The sequence below is a fragment of the Podarcis vaucheri genome (genome assembly GCF_965113315.1).
Source record: "Podarcis vaucheri genome assembly, chromosome: 1".
Lineage (NCBI taxonomy): Eukaryota > Metazoa > Chordata > Lepidosauria > Squamata > Lacertidae > Podarcis > Podarcis vaucheri.
The window spans coordinates 87,567,504-87,586,981 of NC_138759.1; the positions used below are offsets into that span (position 1 = coordinate 87,567,504).

Below are 19,478 nucleotides of genomic sequence, written 5' to 3' on the forward strand. Positions count from 1 at the left end.
GTGGGTAGGAGATCAGAACATGTGGGGACACTTCTGTACATACAGCACCTCCCCCCATACATGGCACTTCCCACTTTATCCACTGACTGCTGGAACGGTGTCCTTTTCAGAGAGGAGGGGTGAGGAACCTTTTGCAACCTGAGAGCCACATTCCCTTCTGAGCAACTTTCCAGAGGCCACATGGCAGTGGTGGGCAGGGCCACAGCCAAACAAATGCATCTCCCCCACTTTGTACAGTAGGCTAGTTTCTACACACATTCACACTCCCCTCTCTGGCCTCCATCCAGATAAGAAGCATGATCAGAATTCAAGGACACATTTCAGCCAGGCAAAAACACTTGAAGAGGGTATGCAGCAGGGCCGCTGAGGGTAATGGCCTGGGATGGTGGTTATTTCCCCTGGGTTATTTCCCAGCCATAATATAGTGGTGCCCCGCAAGATGAATGCCTCGCAAGACGGAAAACTCACTAGACGAAAGAGTTTTCCGTTTTGGAGGTGCTTCACAAAACGAATCTCCTATGGGCTTGCTTCGCAAGACGAAAATGTCTTGCGAGTTCCTGCAGGTTTTTTTCCTTCCCCCCTTTTTTCTAAGCCGCTAAGCCGCTTATCAGCTGATCCGATAAGCTGCTAAAAGCCGCTAATAGCGCTAATCCGCTAATCCGTCAATGGGCTTGCTTCGCAAGATGAAAAAACCGCTAGACGAAGAGACTCACAGAACAGATTCTTTTCGTCTTGCGAAGCACCACTGTACAGGACTACAGTTTGGCAGCACCACAGGTGTTGCTGCTGGAAAACTGCATCACAGTAAAAGTTATCAACTTTTGAAATAGAACATTCTGGTTCAGGGGTAAGGGTTGAATTATTTGCATGAAAGCAGAGCTAGGCGAAGGGAGGGAAAGTCTAGCAGGTTTGTTGCCTGCCTATCAAAGGATTGCAGCTAAAAATAAAATAGCATTGCCCTTTGTTTTTCTTGCAACAAAAGCAAAAAACCTGGTTAGGCCATTCCCCCCCCCCCCAATTCTAGTCAATTGCAACATTACTTGCCAGTCACATTACTTGGTACTATTGGGCAGCTGGAATTGCAACCATTTCTCTCCCCCAGCCTTGTGTTTTTCCTCCTAGTGTTGCCACCAGGACCACATGGCTCTGGACCATATTCAAAGCAGAATCAAAACCAAATAAAACCAATTATCCCTAGAGATCTGTGAAAATGAAGACACCTGTGTGATCCAAGAGACAACAGCAAAGGTAGAGTAGATGGCCCCCATCCATCTCCTGGCCCCTCTCACACTGACATGCACTGGGCACCCCACAGGTTTGCCTATGCATGCTCATCATCACTCATCCCATGCACTTGCCTTCTGGGGAAGGGTTGCCTGTGATGATGCATTTGAACAGCACTTCTGTTCCAGCTACGACTGTTACATCCTGGATAGGGATCTCAAAGATGGGGCGTTCCAGTGGGTCCTCACCCGCCGAGATGTAGGAATCATCAGAAGATTCTGTGCAGAGAGAGGGAGAAAGAGCAGCTGCAAAAGAGGTGGTGTGGAGGAGGGGAAAAGGTCCACAACTTGCATGGATATAAAAGTTTGCACTGCCTTCTGGGAAGGAATGTGTTTAAATCTTAGCTCTCTTTTTCACATGCACTGGTTCTGTTATGCCCCGAGAGAGTGAGAGCCCTTTTATGTGCTGATGATTACAGTTTGCTCAAAATCCTTAATCTCCCCAAGTCTCTCTCTAGCACAGTGTGGATTCTTGATCTATTGCTACCTAGCTGAGTCCAAAGGATTAGAGCAGCCTCCTGAGTGGCACAGTTCACTCTGCCTTGACGCAGATAGCCACCTTCACAGGTCTCTAAGAATAACTAAAGAGGATGAGCTTCATTTCACTTGTTTAGAGAGGGGGGAAATTTAGAACCCTCATAAAACTACTGTTACAGCTCAATGCATTCAAAGCTGACACTAGTCATAAATGTGTCTAAATTTATGATCACTTATTGAGTCAGGCTACCTGGGAAGGAAGTTGGAGGACTTATTTTTCTGTCAGTAATTTGGTAGACTCAGTACAGCAGCCCCTTGGTATATACACTACTTCTGTGCATTCAAGATGTGTGCCTTTATCAGCCTCACTTCCAGTCTGTAAAATGGGGATACTAAGGCCAGCCTACTTACCTTACAAGGCAGTAGCAAGAATGCATGAGGAATGTACCTAAATGCTAAGCAAATGAACAAAACCTGCACTAAAGAGCACGTATTTCCATTCTTGACTCAGAAGCACTGAAAATCCTGTCACAAAACCTGTGTTAGCCATTAGGAGACTACAGTTCTCTGTAACATACACATAACCACAGTGAACTGGGAACTAATTAACTGTTGTACACGTTGCACCGTGTCTTGTATCTGCCAGCTACTTGAAGGCCCTGATGAAGTTGCCACACTCACTCGGCCGCCTCAGAAACTGGATCTCAAGTTCATGCTCCTCTTTCCAACTTCCATTGATCAGAGGCTGTCCCTTTGTTTTATGGAAAGGAACAAAAATGGCAGAGGGCCAAGGATAGTGAGGAGGGGGCTTATCCACACTTAGCTTTTGCCCCACTTTTTCCAGGCACAGACCTGAGCTTTAAAGCTCCATGTCCAGCCATTTGTTTGTATTTGCTGCGGAGCTTTCCCTGAAAAAACCTGCTCTTCCCCACACCCTATGCCAGGTGTGGGAACCCTTTGGTCCTCCAGATGTTTCTGTACTACAATTCCCATCTTCCCCATGCTTGCCAGGGCTGATGGGAGTTGTAGTTCAGCAACATCTGGAGGTCCAAAGGATCCCCACACCTGCCCTATGCTAAGCTTATGCACCAATGACTCTTCCAGGCAAAGCCTGGCTGAGATCACATCCCAGATGCTGATGACATGGGCAGAAATGTGAAAAGCAGTCAGAACAGATAAGGGCAAGCCAAGACTGAGCACTTACCAACCCTCTCGAGGAGCTCATACAATTCCAGGCATGCATGATGCTCTGGCCTGAATCCTAAGGGTCTTGCCTACAGTGGAGGAAAGGACATTACAGGCCTCTCCATTTCTGTGGGAAGTTGGGTGGAGTTCTCCCCACGGCATACAGCACAGCCTAGCTTGCCAGCTTCCTCCCCAAGGAGACAGCAGCACTTGCCCTGATTCCATACCTGATTCAGGCGACGTTCGCCGCGTCCGGCGCCCTTTGCCTCTGCTCCGAGTGCTCTTCCCTTCCTGAGGCTGCAATGCATTGTCCTTTTTCTCTGCCACTTTCCCGGTCTTTCTTTCCAACTCTCTGTTTGCACCGTGGGTCCCTGCCCTGCTTCTATCTGCTCCTGGTTCCGTCTTGGCCCAGGGCAGGGAATGTCCGTTCTGGCCAGATTCCCGTTTCCGGGCATGCGAGGCTGCACTTGGACCCTTGGGCTCATGGCTCCCTTTCGCCGCGTTCACAGACCCTCCATCCATGCAGTCATTGCTCTCTGGATGCCCAGCCTGCAGGAGGTCTCTCCTTCCCAAGGGGGCCGCCAGAGTCAGCGGGCACTGCTCCACCTTCCTCCGCAGATCCTGCCCATTCAGCTCGCTTTCCTTCTGACCCCTGCTGGGCTCTGCCACCTGCTCAGCTGTGGCCACGCTCCTCGCCAGAGGCTTTTGCGTCCCCTTGGTCTCGTCCCTGGGCCCCACCAGGACCACGCTGGACAACACCAGCTGCTGCACGCCATGGGCATTCTCTGCCAGGGGCAAAGCCTTGAGGGGCTTGAGTTTCCGTGGTGGCGGGACCCTGGGAGCAGATGGCTCGGCGGAGGAACGTGGCGACGGTGACCTGAAGAGCTCTTGTGACCGCCGCAGCTGCTGCTGAGACACGGTGCGCTTGATGCGGCCTAGCTCCTCCGTGAACTTGTGCTCCATGTCGTGCACGCGGCTGGAGAAGCGGCCGCGCTCATCCAAGGAAGCCGCCTTCTGGTGGAAGGCCCGGCGCCGGAACGCCACGCCGCCCAGCTCGGAGCGGGTGTCCTCTTGCAGGTCCTCATGGGAGACAGCCGAGAGGAAGGGGCTGGCATCATCGAAGCCGGGCTGGTCAAAAGAGCGCGTCTTGCGTAGCGGCAGCCATGTGTGCCCCGCAAAAGGGTTCTCGTTCTGCTCCAGGCTTTTGCGCCGCTCCTCAAAGAACTTCAGCTTGTCAAAGATTTTGGAGCCCGTCCGCGGCAGCTTGGGCGATGGGCGGAGGACGGAGACGCGGCTGGAGGCCTCGCTCAGCGGCGTCTGGGGCCGGGACTCTCCTGTGCAAGCCTGAGAGTAGCCAGATGACTTGGGGCGCTTCAGCTTCTCGTCCTGTTCCTCGGATGCCGTATCTTGGAACTCAGGGGGCATCAGCAGCTTCCTGCGGGGAGCCACAGGTGGGGTGGGGCCACGGCCAGCCCCAGGCGGCTGGACGGGGCACTGCCCTGCTCTGGGGGACACTGGGCGCTGGAGAGGAGGCTTCTGTGCTGGTGGGTGGAGGGTATCTGTGCTGGTTTTGCTGCTGCTGTTGGCATCATCCCTCCGGTACCCACCATGGGGGAGGTTGCTGCAGTTGGAAGGCAAGACGTGGCACAGTTTGCTAAGGCAGGACAGCCTGAAAAACTCAAAAGAAGGTGAGCGGCAAAGGAGCAGGTGCCTATGCTGATGTCTTATTGATGTTTTGAATGCTGATTTACGGAACTTTTGTTGATTTTATCCTTATATTTGCTGATTTTATCCTTTTATTGATTTTATCCTCCTACTCCGTCTTGCTACGTTTTTATGAAAGTGTGGATTATACATTAATAAATAAATAAATATGGAGAACCAGTGCTCTTTTTCTAGAAAAATAGGTGCTGGTACTCACCATGAAGTTGTTAGCGTAAGTGCCTCACAACAAAAGGGGTGCCGGTACTGCGTACCCTCAGTGGCGTAGCATGGGTTGGCAGCACCCGGGGCAAGGCAAGTAATTTGCGCCCCCTAACCCGTGGATTTGCGCCCCCTAACCCTAACCCCCAGATGTTGCGCCTGGTGCAGCTGGCCCCCCCTGCACCCCCCACGCTACGCCACTGCGTACCCTTGAGTACCCCCTGGTTAAACAAGCACATGGCCAACTCCTCCTAATGGCAGACCTGGGGTTTAAATTACCCATGGAAGAGAGAGGTGAGGCAGTGAGAAGGAGCAACAGTCGTGTACTTCTGTCCTTAGATGAAGAGGTGTGTGCATGTGTACAGGGGAGGGTGTGTGTGTTTGTTTTTGCCTTCTCCAGCAGTGTGTGGCTTGGCTTACTATCTGAATCTCCTCAAGCTGTTTGCCCCACCTAGACCTTTCTGCAGTGCCCCTGCTCTGTGCTGTGGCATACTGTGGTCTGGATTGCATTGTGATGGGTCTTGCCTCATAAAAATGTGGGATTTTTTTTAATGTTTGATGTCTTACTTGTGTTTTAATTTGTTTTGGAAGCTGCCCAGAGTGGCTGGGGGGCAACCCAGTCAGATGGGTGGCATATATATATAAATAAATCATCATCATATTTGATTCCAAGACTGGCCAGATGGGTGAACTGGGATTCTCCGCCAAAAGTCCAGGGAAAATACCCACTCTTCCTGGCAAGATCCAACTCTTGGTCTTATCTGCTGAATGAGCCATGCCAGATGCTGCACTAGGGCAAAGGAAGAGATTGGGGGGAGTTCATCAAGCTGTGCATCAGTGGTAGATGGCCTGGCTTGAGGAAGCAGGGGAAGACAAGGGGAGGCCCTGGTGCAGCCAGAAATGCAACAGAAGGCAGAGGATAGGGGAATAGAGAGCTGCATCCTGTACACAGACATGCTGTTTCCCACAGGTACAAACACTAATTCATGTGTACATACGAACAGATACATACTTGGCACACATACATTAATTCCAAGGCCAACTCAGTTCCTTACAACAAATGGGCATGCATGTCCAGCTGCATGCACACACGCACACAGTGAGAATTATGCAAGTGTATACTTAGTTAGGTACCATAGCCAGAGGATGATAAGCGTGAGGATAAAGTTGGGAAAGCAAACTCAGGAGGAAAGAAGAGGGAGATGAGGGAGTCTCAAGTGACCTAACGTAGCTCTGCACCCACCCTCTCAAAGATCCTTACTACACTCACTGCCTCTGCAGTTAACATGGAGTGTGCTGCCATTTTCACAGCATGACGGGTTTCAGCTTTCGCTTTTAAGAAAAACCGCTGGTATCCAGTTTCCCATTATTACAGGGGGGGAATAATAAAAATGTGTGGGCAGTGCCTGCTAATGGCTCAGAAACTGAAATGGATCTATATATGGTATGAGGAAGAGATTTGGCACTCGACACGGCTTATCATCTCTCCCTGTTTGCCTCCCTGCATCGCTACATTTCTAGAATAAAAGGGGTTCTTAATGGGGGTTTTTAAAATGTGTGTGTGTTGAATTTATCAAAAGTCGCATTAGTGTAGCCAAAAGCACCACTACCAAAGAGATAATCACATCACCATCATTACATCATTTGTTGGGTTCTTAATTACCATTCCCTTAAGCAACAGCAACCAGTCTCTCTTTCACGTCATCCTTATGGATGAGGTTACTACCTACCTCTGATTGTGCTTCTGTATTCTATAGTTTCTCCAGATTTGCCTGCCTGAAGTTGTTTAATAATCATAGAATCATAGAGTTGGAAAGGATCCTGAGGGTCATCTAGTCCAACCCCCTGCCCACAGCCATCCCTGGGAGGTCTTGAGCCCACGGTCTTCTGGTTAACAGTCACATGCACTGACCTCAGAAATAGGTGAATATAAGAACATATGAAGACCCCAGCTGGGCCAGACCAATGGCCTATCTAGTCCAGCATTCTGTCTCCACAGTAGTCAGCTAGAGGAAAAAAATATTTGTATCCACTTACTCTACACCATGCATAATTATATATTCCTGAATGATGCGCTCCCTTTACTTTACTTTTCTAAACTAAAATCCCCAAATGCAGATGGTGGCATCGAAACCCTCCTATTTCTCCCCATTAATCTAGGCCTTGGTGGGAACGGTATAGGCCCCTGTCTATATGACAATCACAACCTCTTGTGACTGTCTCCACCTTTACCTACACCAAGCCAGCTATGGGGGTCTCGTCTCTGTGTGGGTGAAATCAAACATTCAGATGAAACGGCAATTTCCTATCCAATGGTCCTGTCTCGGTTTGGCTAATTTACATAAAGCGCAATCAAGCCTCAGTACAGCACTTTTATGTTCCACTAATCTCAAAAGGATTTGTTTTAAGCAGGTGCTTAATCTTCCCTTGAAGTAAATGGAACTCAGAAGTACTTAATATTAGCTCAGTTGCACCCATAAGTCATAAATTTGGATTTGGGTTATCCAGGTTATCCAGGATTTGGAGGGCTTAAATGACTCGCTTGGTCATGGCAATTTCTTCGCTAGCCCATACCAGGACTGGTATTCCTTTTGAAATGAAAGGTGATATAGGCATTATTTTACTATCAATTTAAATAATATTGCCATGCGTCAAAAGAGTGAGTGCAGCTCACTGTGCTTGGGTTGTTTTTTTAAGTGCCGCAATTGATGCCCCAATTAAATGGGCATCTCTCAGAGTTTGGTGTTGGAGGGCCTATTACTAATGCCATTGGCTTTATGCGAAACAGGGTCAGCTCCAGGCCAAAGGAAGACAGCAAACCCTGGGGAGGGGAGGAACTATGGAGACTCTGCTCTCTATGCTCATTAGGGAGTGGGAAGCCTGGGCCAGCAGCAGATACCTACCTATGCAGCCCATTGTCCTCATAGCAACATTTTAGGAGCGCGAAGGCAGGAGGCGATGGGGAGGGGGAAGATACTGCAGCAGAGGAAGCAGTAGGAGAGACAATGGCAGGATAGTGTGGGTGGCTTCAGAGGGTATAGAGAGTGCAGCGGGGGCTGTGGATGGAGGGTGCCATGACATCAGGGATCGGGACAGTGATGATGGGGCTCGGGAAAGTTTCGTGGTGCCTCGGAATCAATGACTTAAGAGGTTGAGGGTTCAGCGAGGGATTATGACTGGAGAGTAGGGGGGAAGAGATGGTCCCAGCATAATGGCCCTTGCACCCCACTCCACGGCCCCACGGCTACTTACACGTGCAAGGAGAGGGCACGGCCCCGGTACAGGCTGAAGGCACTGCCGTAGGGGTCGCTCCCCAGAGACAGGCTGTCCTCGGACCCCGGGGCCACACCAATCAGCTCCGCCCGTGATGCCCGCACCAGCGGCTCCACCCCCAGGTGCCGGGCCTCGGCAGGTGCTTGCCTTGGAATGCTGGGGTGCAGGTAGGGTCCCCTCACCGTGGGGCCAGCCTCTGGGTCCTTCTCCAACACCGTGGTCTGGCTCCCTGACCAGTTGGAGTGCTCATCTGTCTGGGACAGGCCTGGCACTGAGGTCGGCGTGGTCTTCATGGAGGCATCCACCAGCGTGTCCGACTCCCCTGCAAGGAAAGAGAGACATGAACTGATCGAGGGGCCTGGGAAGCCCTCCATCTCCCTTGCATCAGATCGGGGCCTGGTAACCCGAGATTCTATCGATATTGTTTAATTTAGGAGGCTGTAAAGTATCGGTTTCTTGGAGCGTGCAGTGCCACTGCATATATCATGGGTTAGCGTCAGGCCGTGTTCTTGAGGGCTAAGAATAAGCATTTTTCTCTCAGCTGGAAAGGACAAAGAAGAGGGGCGAAGAAGGAAAAGAAGACAAGGCCAGGTTGGTCACTTAATAACTCAGCCACCAAGATGATGCGGCCAGAGTGAAGGGAAACACAATTATGCAACACACAAGGTCAGGCATTTGCAGTGAAGGAAGGAGAGACGAACAATTTCTTATTGCAATGATATAAATGAATATTCATGTAGCTCTTTTAACATGCACAGTGCATTGCAATCATTGACTTGTTTATCCTGCTTTGCAAGGTAGATCATTGTTCCCCCAACTTTTTAGAGACTAGCTTACCCAAGACTACCTACTGAAGGAAGAGCAGCGATGGAAGGCCAGAACCGCAGTGCTCTGTGCCAGGCACTGAAGACAAGTTCACTGGGTATAAAGTTGCCCAAACTGAAAATGGGAGCTTATGCCTTGTGTTGTTGTCCCCGGAACCACCCCAAAAGAGGCACCGGGATGATCAAAACAATGGGAAACCTCTTTTGTGACAGAAAACTGGGACCTGTTTTTTTGTTCAGTAAAAAGAATGTGAGAGAATAGGACTGCAATTTTTTTTAAAGAGACACTTCGAGAGGAAAGAACGATTTAAACTAAAGGAGAATGTGGAAAGGCAAACAGGTGGCTAAAAGTTGCCCAATGAAAAACTGAGGTTGGAAAGCCAAAGAAGGTTGATAACAGTGAAAAGTGCATGGGGAATAATCTCATACATTTACTCAAAAGAATGAATGGAAACTATTCACCTGCTTAGGTAGGTGCTCTCAGGGAAATAAACCTGACTCCCCACACTGCTGACTTCTGAGAATCCAGCTTGCTCCTATCTGCATAAACATGTGCACAGCTCCATCCTGAGTTCTGTTTCTTTGTCACCTGGGAGTGTGACTGGCTTTTTTATACAATATAACGTTATGCAGAACGATTATATATATATATGCACATTGACACTTAAACCCTGCTCATTAAAGATTCCAACTGTTGCTCAATTCAGAATACAGCCCCCATTAAGCACAATTTGCTAACTGGGATGCATGATCAACCAAGGGCTCTATCTCCCCCTGCCCCATTTGCCTAGTCATTCTGTGGAAGGTGCATGAGCACCGTCTGAAGTGACCGTGTACTGAAGGAACCCAGCATGAGGAGGCTATAGTTAAAGGCTGCGATTTTTCAGTTTTATTTCTGTGGAATCTAATGACCTTTATGCTTTGCTGAGTCCTCCTCCGATATAAAGTTGCCCTCTTTATTAAATTAATGTTCTGCGTCGGTTAATATGTGCCCTTCTTCCAGGAAAAGGTGATGTCAGGTTGGCTATGTCTCCGGGGAGCAGTAATTCTCATGCTCCAATGGTAGCTGTCTGCAAAAAGGAACCCTGAAGAGAGAGTTAAACTCTTTGGCCAATGATCCAAAAAAGCTGGACACTCAGGGACAGAAGAAGACCCTGCTCATAGGATTCATGGTGAACAAATCACGGGGGAGTGGGGCTATTTGTGTTGGCATGGTATATGTGACATACCACTCTTGCCTCAGAAAGGGCCAGGCAAGGATAGGATAGAAAACAGAGGAAGATGGAAAGGAATTGCTGAAATAATTAATAGAAGTGGAATACAAAAAGGGAGGTGTGAGGAGGTCGTGGAAATTAGTGAAAGAAAGATAAGATATTGAAATTGGACTGTGTTTTAAATGGTTTTTGTTTTGTTTTGTTAGTTGTATGTTAGTGTTTTGCAGTTGTTTTTTGTATTGTATTGTATTATTGTATGTTTTTCCTTTTTTGGTTTTTTGTAGTGTTGTGTTCAATTTGTTGGAAAACTAATAAATATTATTATAAAAAAAACAACAGAAAGGGCCAGGCAGCAGGGAGGCTACAGTCTCAGGATTATGAGGGGATTTGGGGGCAGGATTGCTGGGGCGCCAGCCGCAACATCTTTGGCTTGAAATATAGTTCCATGCCCATTCTGCTCAGAGTGCTTGCCAAACCTCTCCATTCACCTGCCTTCTTCTCCTCACCTGTTGGGGAGCTATAGGTGGTCTCATCCTGGAGCTGGCTGCGTTGGGTCACCTGTGTGCTGCTGGCATCATCTTCTCCCGTCTCCGAGTCTGAAGCAAGAGAAAGGACAAGGTGAGGGAGGACCTTGATCAACAGGTCAGTCCACACCTTCGCCTTGGGTGCTTGTACCCATCCATCAAAACTGTATGGCAGAATCACAAACAGATCTCGCGAGACTCAGAAGTCCCAAGTAAGATCTTGAAAATTCAGCTCTCAGTAAAGGGGTGGCTGGATTGTGACAAAATTGACTCCTTTATTGGTGTTATGAAGAGAAGGTACAATATAAAAATTGAATTGCATAAAATAATTACTCATTATTAGAAATAATTGTCTATATTTCTGGTGATTCTTTTATCATAAGTGTTTACTAACGTATGGGGGGCACAGAGGAAAAACATACAAAATGGTGTCAGATGTGCTGCTCCAGCAGAAATGCTCTTAAACCACCGTCAATGCCCAGTTTTAGAGAATCCTGGAGCAGGGCTCTGTTATGCTCACAGTTTTATTGTTGTAGCATTGGAAAGGCATTGAACAATATTTGTTTTAGGGTTGTATTTGTGGCATTCTAGGTCATTTTATACATTAGTGTGGTTTTATTTTGGGCTAAGGCTTATCACAGATCATTTTGAATGCTCTGAATGTAATGAAAGACATGATGGCTGGTCACTAAATACAATGAAATTAATCTGATTCTAAGAAGCATTCTCTTTGTAGAGTTTCCATTTTCTTTCAGGGCTCCCCTAATTTGCAATATGCCCAACAGCAATGACCTGGAGTCTACCATACTCAAGGAAAGGCATCAAATGGCAAACTGTTGACACAGCCATGTGCAAGAACATATGCAGATTATCCAGGGCCTTGCAAAACCAGTGGCATCCTTGCAGTGCAGGTTTCAACTCTCAATAATTTGCCATCCTCTCAGGATCTAGATACTCAGGGCTACCATAGTGCCTAGAGGAAAACAAATACCAAAGCTGCAAATAAGGAAGCCTGGAAGACCCATTCCTTCTCCCTTGAAAAGAGCCCAAGGGAGGAGATGATTTGTATCTCTGTGATTCTACCTCTGCGGAATTCCAGAACTTTGTCTGCTAGGTAAACAAGGGCCCTGAACATTGGAAGAGGCAAGTGGAAAGGGGGGGGTGTCCCCTCCCTTTCTTCTTGCATTTTCTTAGATGCAAATTACTGCCTCAGAAGCCACACTTTGCAAGGGAAAATGGGCTTTCATGGCAAAACTTCATATTATAGACATATTTTCTCTTTTAAAAAATGAATGTCAGGCTGCAATCTGGATCAGAAGACCTGTGGGTGGGAAGGAGGTGCTTTTTCCCGGCAGCCATTTTTCTGCTTATAATTGCCTTTCCCCTCCCCCTGCTGCTTTCCTCTCCACAGGGAGAAAGATATGGGAGGGGGGCTGTAGCTTCTTCCCTGCAGGTGGAAAGAGTAGTTTAATGGGAACTAATCTGAGTGGGAAAACACGCTGTTGGGAATACCTTAAGCCTTCCCAAGCCACCATTCCTTTACGGCCAATTACAGCCTCCTGAAATCTGAAAAAGTTACATGCCACTACATATTAACATGTAGGTTATCATTCTGCCCCCCTTGGTTCAACAGCAACCTCAGAGACATCCCATGGAAGCATGACAGATTGCTCCCAAGTACAGCCTGGATTGCACATCCCCAAAGAAGGACTGGATAAAAATATACATAAATTAGTAAGTCGTTGGAGTCAAATACTGAGAGCCCAGGAGTCTGCCCCTCTTGGGCATGGTGGCTCCTCCATAAAGAAAGGAAAGGAAAGGAAAGGAAAGGAAAGGAAAGGGAAGGGAAGGGAAGGGAAGGGAAGGGAGAGAGAGAGAGACAGAGACAGAAAGAAGCTCATTTTTCTGGCAGCTGCAGCTCTCCATAGGAGCCTTTACCCCACAGCTAAGAAAACCACAGGGAGAGTTGTGAGTGATGCTTGACAGATCAGTGTGGCAGCAAATTGACTGGCAGGTTGAAGAAAGGCCAACAACACAGCCATGCCAGGTGAACGGAAGTCAAACAAAAAAATTGGGCCTTTGAGAGCCCTGCTCCTTTTGGGGAGAGGACTTGAAGTGCTGGTGCGTGTGTGAGATTTATTTTATTTTTATTTGAGCAGAATAATAGCTGGAAGGGAATGTGTCAAGCTGCTCCCACAACCGTACCTCCTCAAAGTTTGCTTTCGGTTAAAAAGAGAGAATGTTGGGGGCAGGAGGGGATCCATGTACAGCGTTGCATGTCCATCTCCATGGGAAATCGAGTCAGCCCATAATAGCAAGATTTGCGTGGAGAGACAGAGAGAACCTTCCGCTATGTACTAGTAGTGCAGGGAAGGGCTGGCAGCAGCGTGGGAAGGGAAGATGCTCAGGCCAGTCATACAGAGAAGCAAAAGGATGCCCACCAAATTCTGCTAGAATAGGATGAGCCCCGCAAAGGAAGAAAGCAGCAACAGCAGGATGAAGAGGAGGCATGGAGACAGCCAGGAGGGCAGGTGGGGAGGGGGTGTGGGATGAAACGCAGCTTGGGAAGAGAAAAGCATGAGGCAGCACAATTTCCTACCGTAACTTTGCTTTCTGCAGGAGCGGAAAACTTCGCTTCCATAGGGGCAGCAAGAAAGAGAGACACACGTCAACAAAGCGTTACCGCCCAAATCAGCCCAGGCCCTCAGATATTCCAACATGTGATGGAAGAGGGGATTTATAGCCTCTGGCCCATGAAACCCATTGAAATTTGGGAGAATGCATGAGCAGGGAAAGTGGACAAGAAGGCAAGGCATACGGACATAACCTACCGTATTTTTCGCTCTATAACACGCACCCGACCATAACACGCACGTAGTTTTTAGAGGAGGAAAATCTGTATGCATGCCACCCGTGGGCATTCCCTCCATAACACGCACAGACATTTCCCCTTACTTTTTAGGAGGAAAAAAGTGAGTGTTATGGTGCAAAAAATACGGTAAATGGTAGAAGGTACCGCTCACCATTGAAACTCATAAGGACCTGCCTGGGGAGTGAAATCTAGCAGGAAACAAAATAAAAAACTTGGGCTGGGGTGGGTGGGGTTGCAACAGCCATTTCTTGAATAATCCCCACGTGTTTCAAGACCCGGGTTCAAAACGCCCAGCACCAGTAGTATCTTCTCCACTCCCCCAAGCCACGACCCTCTCATTCCCTTTCCCCCAAGCTGCAGCCTCCACCTATACGTCACAGCAACTGAAGTGCCAGCTGATCAAAGGAAACCTTGCTGGGTGGCAACAAAAGCCCCCTATTATGTGACTATATAGAGCTTAACTTGCAGGATCAGATCAAAAGCCACCTACTCCAGCATTTACGGTTTCCAAATGGTAGCTAACCACAAATCCCCCCCCCTTCCACCACCCACCCCCAGCAAACTCACAATCAGGACATTAACCTGAGGGCCAACCTCTGTATTTTGTCCCTAGCATCTGCTAATAAAAGATACACTGCCTCTGAACAAGCACGTTTTATATTTAGTTATTATAGTTAATGGCAACAGATAGGCCTACCCTCTCTGAATTTATTGAATGCATCTTAAAGCCACCTAAGTTACGGACCAGCACTATGTACCATCCTAGGGAATTCTATATGGACATCATCTTGCCTGTCCTAAATATATTACCAATGGGTGGCATCAAGTTTCTAGCTTCAGAACAATGCAGGTGATTAAACCAACTTCAAACTATGGTTTAATATCCTGACTTGTTCCAAAGCTGGTAATCATTGTTTCCTGGTTTGGACAAAATAGGAAACAATGCTTTAAGTAGCGAGCTTGTTTGCTCAAACATAAAGGGAGGAGTCAAGAGGCTGCGTGTGTGAGCAAGAGATAGGATTCAGCTGAGACAGGGTAATCCAAATGTCATAAATGTCATAAATGTGATTCTGCACAAAGCAATTCAAACTGTCTGAAATATCTGTCTTTTGGTCCTTCTTTATATAAAACACACACAACATGCCACCGTATCACAGTGTACAGCTTCCCTTTGGATCCCCCCCTTTTGGCAATGTTGCCTCCTTATTCTGAAAAGGGCAGGGCTTCTATCCCTTGTATAGATCTGAGACAGGTCAACTTTGCGAAGGTGTAGTTTCTCCCATCATTGCAACCTTGTAGGAGAAACTATACCTGTAAAATGTCACTTGTTAACGGAACAGGAACCTTTGCCTTTGTAGAATATGTACGGCTCCCAAGGTCTACAAACTGAGCTCTAACTTCTATCAGCTAAGTGGGTGCAGGAGGAGGTTGCTATGGACAGGTGTAGGGAATCTTTGGCCCGCCAGATGCAGCTGAATTCAACTCCCATCAGCCCTACGCCATTGATAACAGGAGCTGTACTTCAGCACGTCTGTAGGGCCAAAGGTTCCCCACACCTGGGATAGGTTAGTCATACCCCCCTCAACCCCAGCTAGAGCCTTTTTCTATTTGCCTGTTGTCTTCCCTCCTCCCCCACCAGCCCTCAACATATCAGGAAAGCCTCAGGCAGGAAGGGGCAGAAGTAATACAACGCACCATGCGTGAAGCGCCCAAAACGCCGCGAGTGGCCACCTTTCTGCAAAGGAAAAAGAAAAGGAAAAAGCATTACCTCCGATTGAGATGGAGAGAGGGAGATAGTGGAAATATGGTGACGGGGCAGTGCTCATGGGATATAGTCATCAGTCACCACAGAGACGAGAACCCCAGCAGGAGACCAGGGGAAAGGCTTCAGGGGAAAGGCCTTCCGCCTACTTCTGAACTTGCTACCAGGGCAAAAAGTGTATCAGCCCCCTACTGTACCATCTACACCAAGCCTTGCAAGGCATGGGATCCACCAGAGCCAAGCACAATGGTCACATCCACATCATACAATTAGTGTGCATGGCTCCTGGGAACTGTAGTTTGATCAGGGTACTGGGAACTGTAGCACTCTGAGAGGTAGACTGCAGATTTCAGGAGTCTCTGGAGGAAGCAATATACATTAAACATATGACGTGGGTGTGACCCAAGGCCATGTGCTGCCGGCTCCACCAAGAGTCGGGAAAAGTCAGAAGCACAGGAGCCTGAGTGCTTGTGGTGATCCAGGCAGATCAGAAGAAAGAAGAGGCTGGGAGGAAATCCTCAGAGAGATTGCCCCTAACCCAAAGATAAGCGTTCCACTGTTTAAATTCTCATCTTGCTGCCCTCTGGTGAGCCCTGAGCAGCTGGGAGTCTGCAGCATTTGGTGAGTCCCCTCAGAAGAGGCACATCTTGTGCATTTCATCACAGATGAAGATCCAGTCCAGTTGCCCCAAATGCGCAGGCACACGGAGGCATAGCAACCTAACAGTAACAGGCTGAAGTGCTGCCACTGGCAATGGCTTCCCCCTCTGCTCACTCTCTCGTCTCCATCATGCTCTTCTATGTGTTTCCGAGCAGCAATCAAGACTTACGGGATCCACCTGGGAAATCATTCCTGGCACATGCATCCAGCTACAACTGGATTCCTAGGTGACAGGTTGCCCAAGAACAGGCCAATCATACCGTCCATCAGGGAAGGACGGCTCTCTGAATTCAGGACCAGTGAAACAGATGCACATGTGTATGTGTGTAAGCTGATACGTGTGCGCACACACAGAGAGCATCTGATGCACAATGTCACCCACTCCTCACTCCCAGATTTCCTGCTGTCCCATCTCCCAGAAAATTTGCTCTTCCAGCTAGATTTCCACAATGCTAATAGTGAGGTGAAACACCTTGTGCAGCAATAAATGGAGGTGACAGGATCATTCTGTGATAAGTAAGAGATGTGGTGATGCAGGGTGCTGGCACAAGAGAGAGGGTGATGTACACACCCACCCCACCCAGTTTGGCCTTTTCTCTTTTGTACTGGACATCATTGAGGTGGGAGGTATCAGAGGCATAAACTCCAGCCAGAAGAAACAAATGCTCCCAACAACTGATCCAGGTGGATTTGTATTCCAGCCAAGCCAGCTTGCCCAAACAAGACTGGCGCTGGCGGGCAGCCCATGTGCCAGGCCAGAAAGATGTATGAATAGATTAGCTATGCTGTTGGTGGATAATTCCCCCATTAAGAAAACGGAAATGCAATAAAACAGCAGTAATGGATACCTGGCTGGCATCCCCCCTGTCGGGCACATGGCAATGGGCAAGCCCTGGCTCCAGGATCACATACCCAGCAGCTTCCTACTGTGGCACGTTGGGCAAAGAGGCATCTAGGCAGGCAAAGTGCATCCCTGCTCCGTGGCCAATAGCACAAGCAGCCCAAAATTTAAGGTGGCCACCTTGCTGGACATCCTGCTCAATATGAGTTGCACTAGGATGGTAGGAAAAAGGGGAAATGGCATTTGGACAAAGAGGTAAGTACCAAGTAAGAAAGGTGTTGCAGCTGGAGGCTGCCAGGAGGCAAATCCCTTCTTAGCAATGGGGATTTGTTGCCTTGGCAATGAATGGGGATACAATAGCCCTGACTATGGTGTACGGCCTAACTGGACTCCAGCCTTCTTTACCAGGCAGGGTCCTTCTTTCTCTGCCGCTCTCCATTCTTAACTGCATATAGGAGGAGAGGGAGAGATGCTTTGGATGGCTGTATGCTCCCCACTCCGCCATGTGTGTCAGTCTATTTCCTGCCTGCCTGGCTTGGGATGCAACAGCTCTCTGCTCTGCAGAAGTGAGAGACTGGCATCCCTGTCCTCAGGTCTAGAAAGCTCATCTCCCCTCAGGCTGCCAAGGCCGCAGGCCTCTGTAGAAACAGAGGAGGAGAGCCTTGAGCCACCTGATCAAAGATCAAGCATCCTGTTTCCAAGGATGCCCAGACAGATGCTTCTGGACAGATACCAAGCAGGAACGATGACAACCCCCGCCCCCCTCCTTATTTCATCTGGTGCCCTTGCTTCCCAGTCCCTCCCCTGCAGAGAGGGAAGCTGGTGGGGCATCCTGGCTGGAAGATCAGCGCTGGAGGGGTAGGGTGGGATGGGGTGGGAAAGTGGTGGGGTACGTTATTACTGGAGCAGGCAGTGGTGGGGTGATGACATGCCCTAGCTATGCCTGCTGTGAATTATTCCCTTCCCCCTATTAGTTGAACCGTGGAGCCTCCCCCCCCCTTTCTATCATCCCTGCTTGGAGGCCCCCGAGTGACGTCCAGGCCACGAGGAGCTGCGCTCCTGCCAGGTGCTGACGCGCAGTGCCAGATCATGACGCAGAGGCGCTCAGCCTCCGTGGCCACCGGGCTTGGGGATGGAGAGTAAAAAGAGCCACGACCCCCCAGGATCCATCGCCTCGGGCATCTTAGGGGAAGAAGAGGCACGGCTCTTTTAATCGCCCCCCATCCCATCCCGGGCATTTCTTAAAAGCCCCAGACAGCACCTTGCTCATCATCACCTCGAGCCCAGGGGCTTGGAAGGTGAGCGCAGAGGACCACCGATCTACAACCACCACCCTGGCGTGGCCAACCCCACCCCGGCAACAAGGTGGCACACATCCCGAGACCAGCGGCGGGGAATCCTACTCCGGGAAAGCCGGGTGGGGCTCCGCGAGGGGTGCGCGTCCTCAGTTTCCCCTCCGGCGCCCACAACGCCCTGATGATGCCTGCTGGGCACTCCGCCCCTCCCCTCCCCCCGTCCCACGCCCGGACCCGTTACCTGGAGACGCTTCTTCACCCAGATCTTCTTCATCTCCGCCCCTCCGTCGCCTCCTGGGCGCCCTCCACCCCACCCCACCCCCCGGCGGTCAGCGCGATGCGGCGGGGCCGGGCTCGGAGCGCAGGGGCGGCCGGGGCAGAAGGAGCATCCCTCCGCTGGAAGCGGGCGCCGGCCTCTCTCCGCTCGTTGCCTCGCCTGCGCTGGCAGAGCTGCCAGCCAGCCCGGAGCCTCGCCCGCCGCCCGCCCGCCCGAGACAATGACAGCGCAGGCGGGGAGGTGGGGGGGGGAGGAAGGAGGGGCCGGAGGGAGGGAGGGGTTGGAGGGAGGAGCTGGGGGGGAGAAATGAGAGGGGGTGGCCCCCCACCCCGCAGAGGAGCTGCCTCCCCTCTAAGCCTGGCGGGGTGGAGAGCTTACCCCTCCCAGAGCCACCCTCGACAGCGCCCATCAATCCGCGGTTGCCATGGAGGGCTTGGAGGTAGGCGAGGGTTTCTGCCCATCTTGGAAGATGGCGAGGTGGCCTCGTGGGAAGGATCGAGGCAGGGACGGGCGAAAGGGCGCCGCGGTGCAAAGCCAGGGCTCGGCGTCGGGACGTGGGTCCCGTCTAGTGGGCATCGGCACGGCCCCGGTGCTTCCCGGCTGCATCCCAAGAGCGCCCTGAGGAAAGCCCCTTGCAGAGGGAGGCGTCTCTCGACAGGAGTTTCCCACGGTACCTAAAGAGAACCTCCACGTTCAAAGGCAGCATACCCCCAGTGAGGAAGGGGGGGGGCGAGGGACAGGTAACAAGGAAAGGCTGTTGCCTTGTTCCTGCCCTGCTTGAGAGCTTCCCACAGACATCTAGATAACCAGTGTTAAAAGCAGGATGGTGGACCAGATGCAGTTTTCCTCTGTTCTACAAGGCAGTCCTTGTTTCCTCCTGTCTGAAGTTGTGAGGTTCAACATCCCCTCTCTCCCTTCTCCATCCATGGATAAAATCTGCCAGTACACAGCGTGACATTCACATGCAAACACACTACACTGCCCACTACCCTGAGCAGGACTACGCTTCCCCGTTTTGTGGGTGGGTGTAGTAAGAGTTTTGCTCTAGGTGCAGCACAGAACAACACA

General features: G+C 50.0%; 1 protein-coding gene across 6 annotated transcripts in view; it reads right to left on the bottom strand.

Annotated features, from left to right (window-relative positions):
- The window catches only part of SPEG (striated muscle enriched protein kinase), a 110,251-nt gene that overhangs the window by 65,381 nt on the left and 25,392 nt on the right, over positions 1-19,478 (bottom strand). For 2 of the 6 annotated variants that reach the window (XM_082237159.1, XM_082237163.1), the window contains exons 2-5: positions 10,686-10,775; positions 8,289-8,463; positions 3,173-4,566; positions 1,359-1,502 (exon numbers count right to left, since the gene is read on the bottom strand). In XM_082237159.1, the coding sequence (XP_082093285.1) occupies positions 1,359-1,502; positions 3,173-4,566; positions 8,289-8,463; positions 10,686-10,775 (1,803 nt within the window). Of the gene's footprint in view, positions 1-1,358; positions 1,503-3,172; positions 4,567-8,120; positions 8,464-10,685; positions 10,776-13,302; positions 13,531-15,270; positions 15,311-18,374; positions 18,562-19,478 lie in introns of those variants that run through there. The other 4 variants (XM_082237161.1, XM_082237162.1, XM_082237160.1 and 1 more) reach the window with 4 other exon arrangements.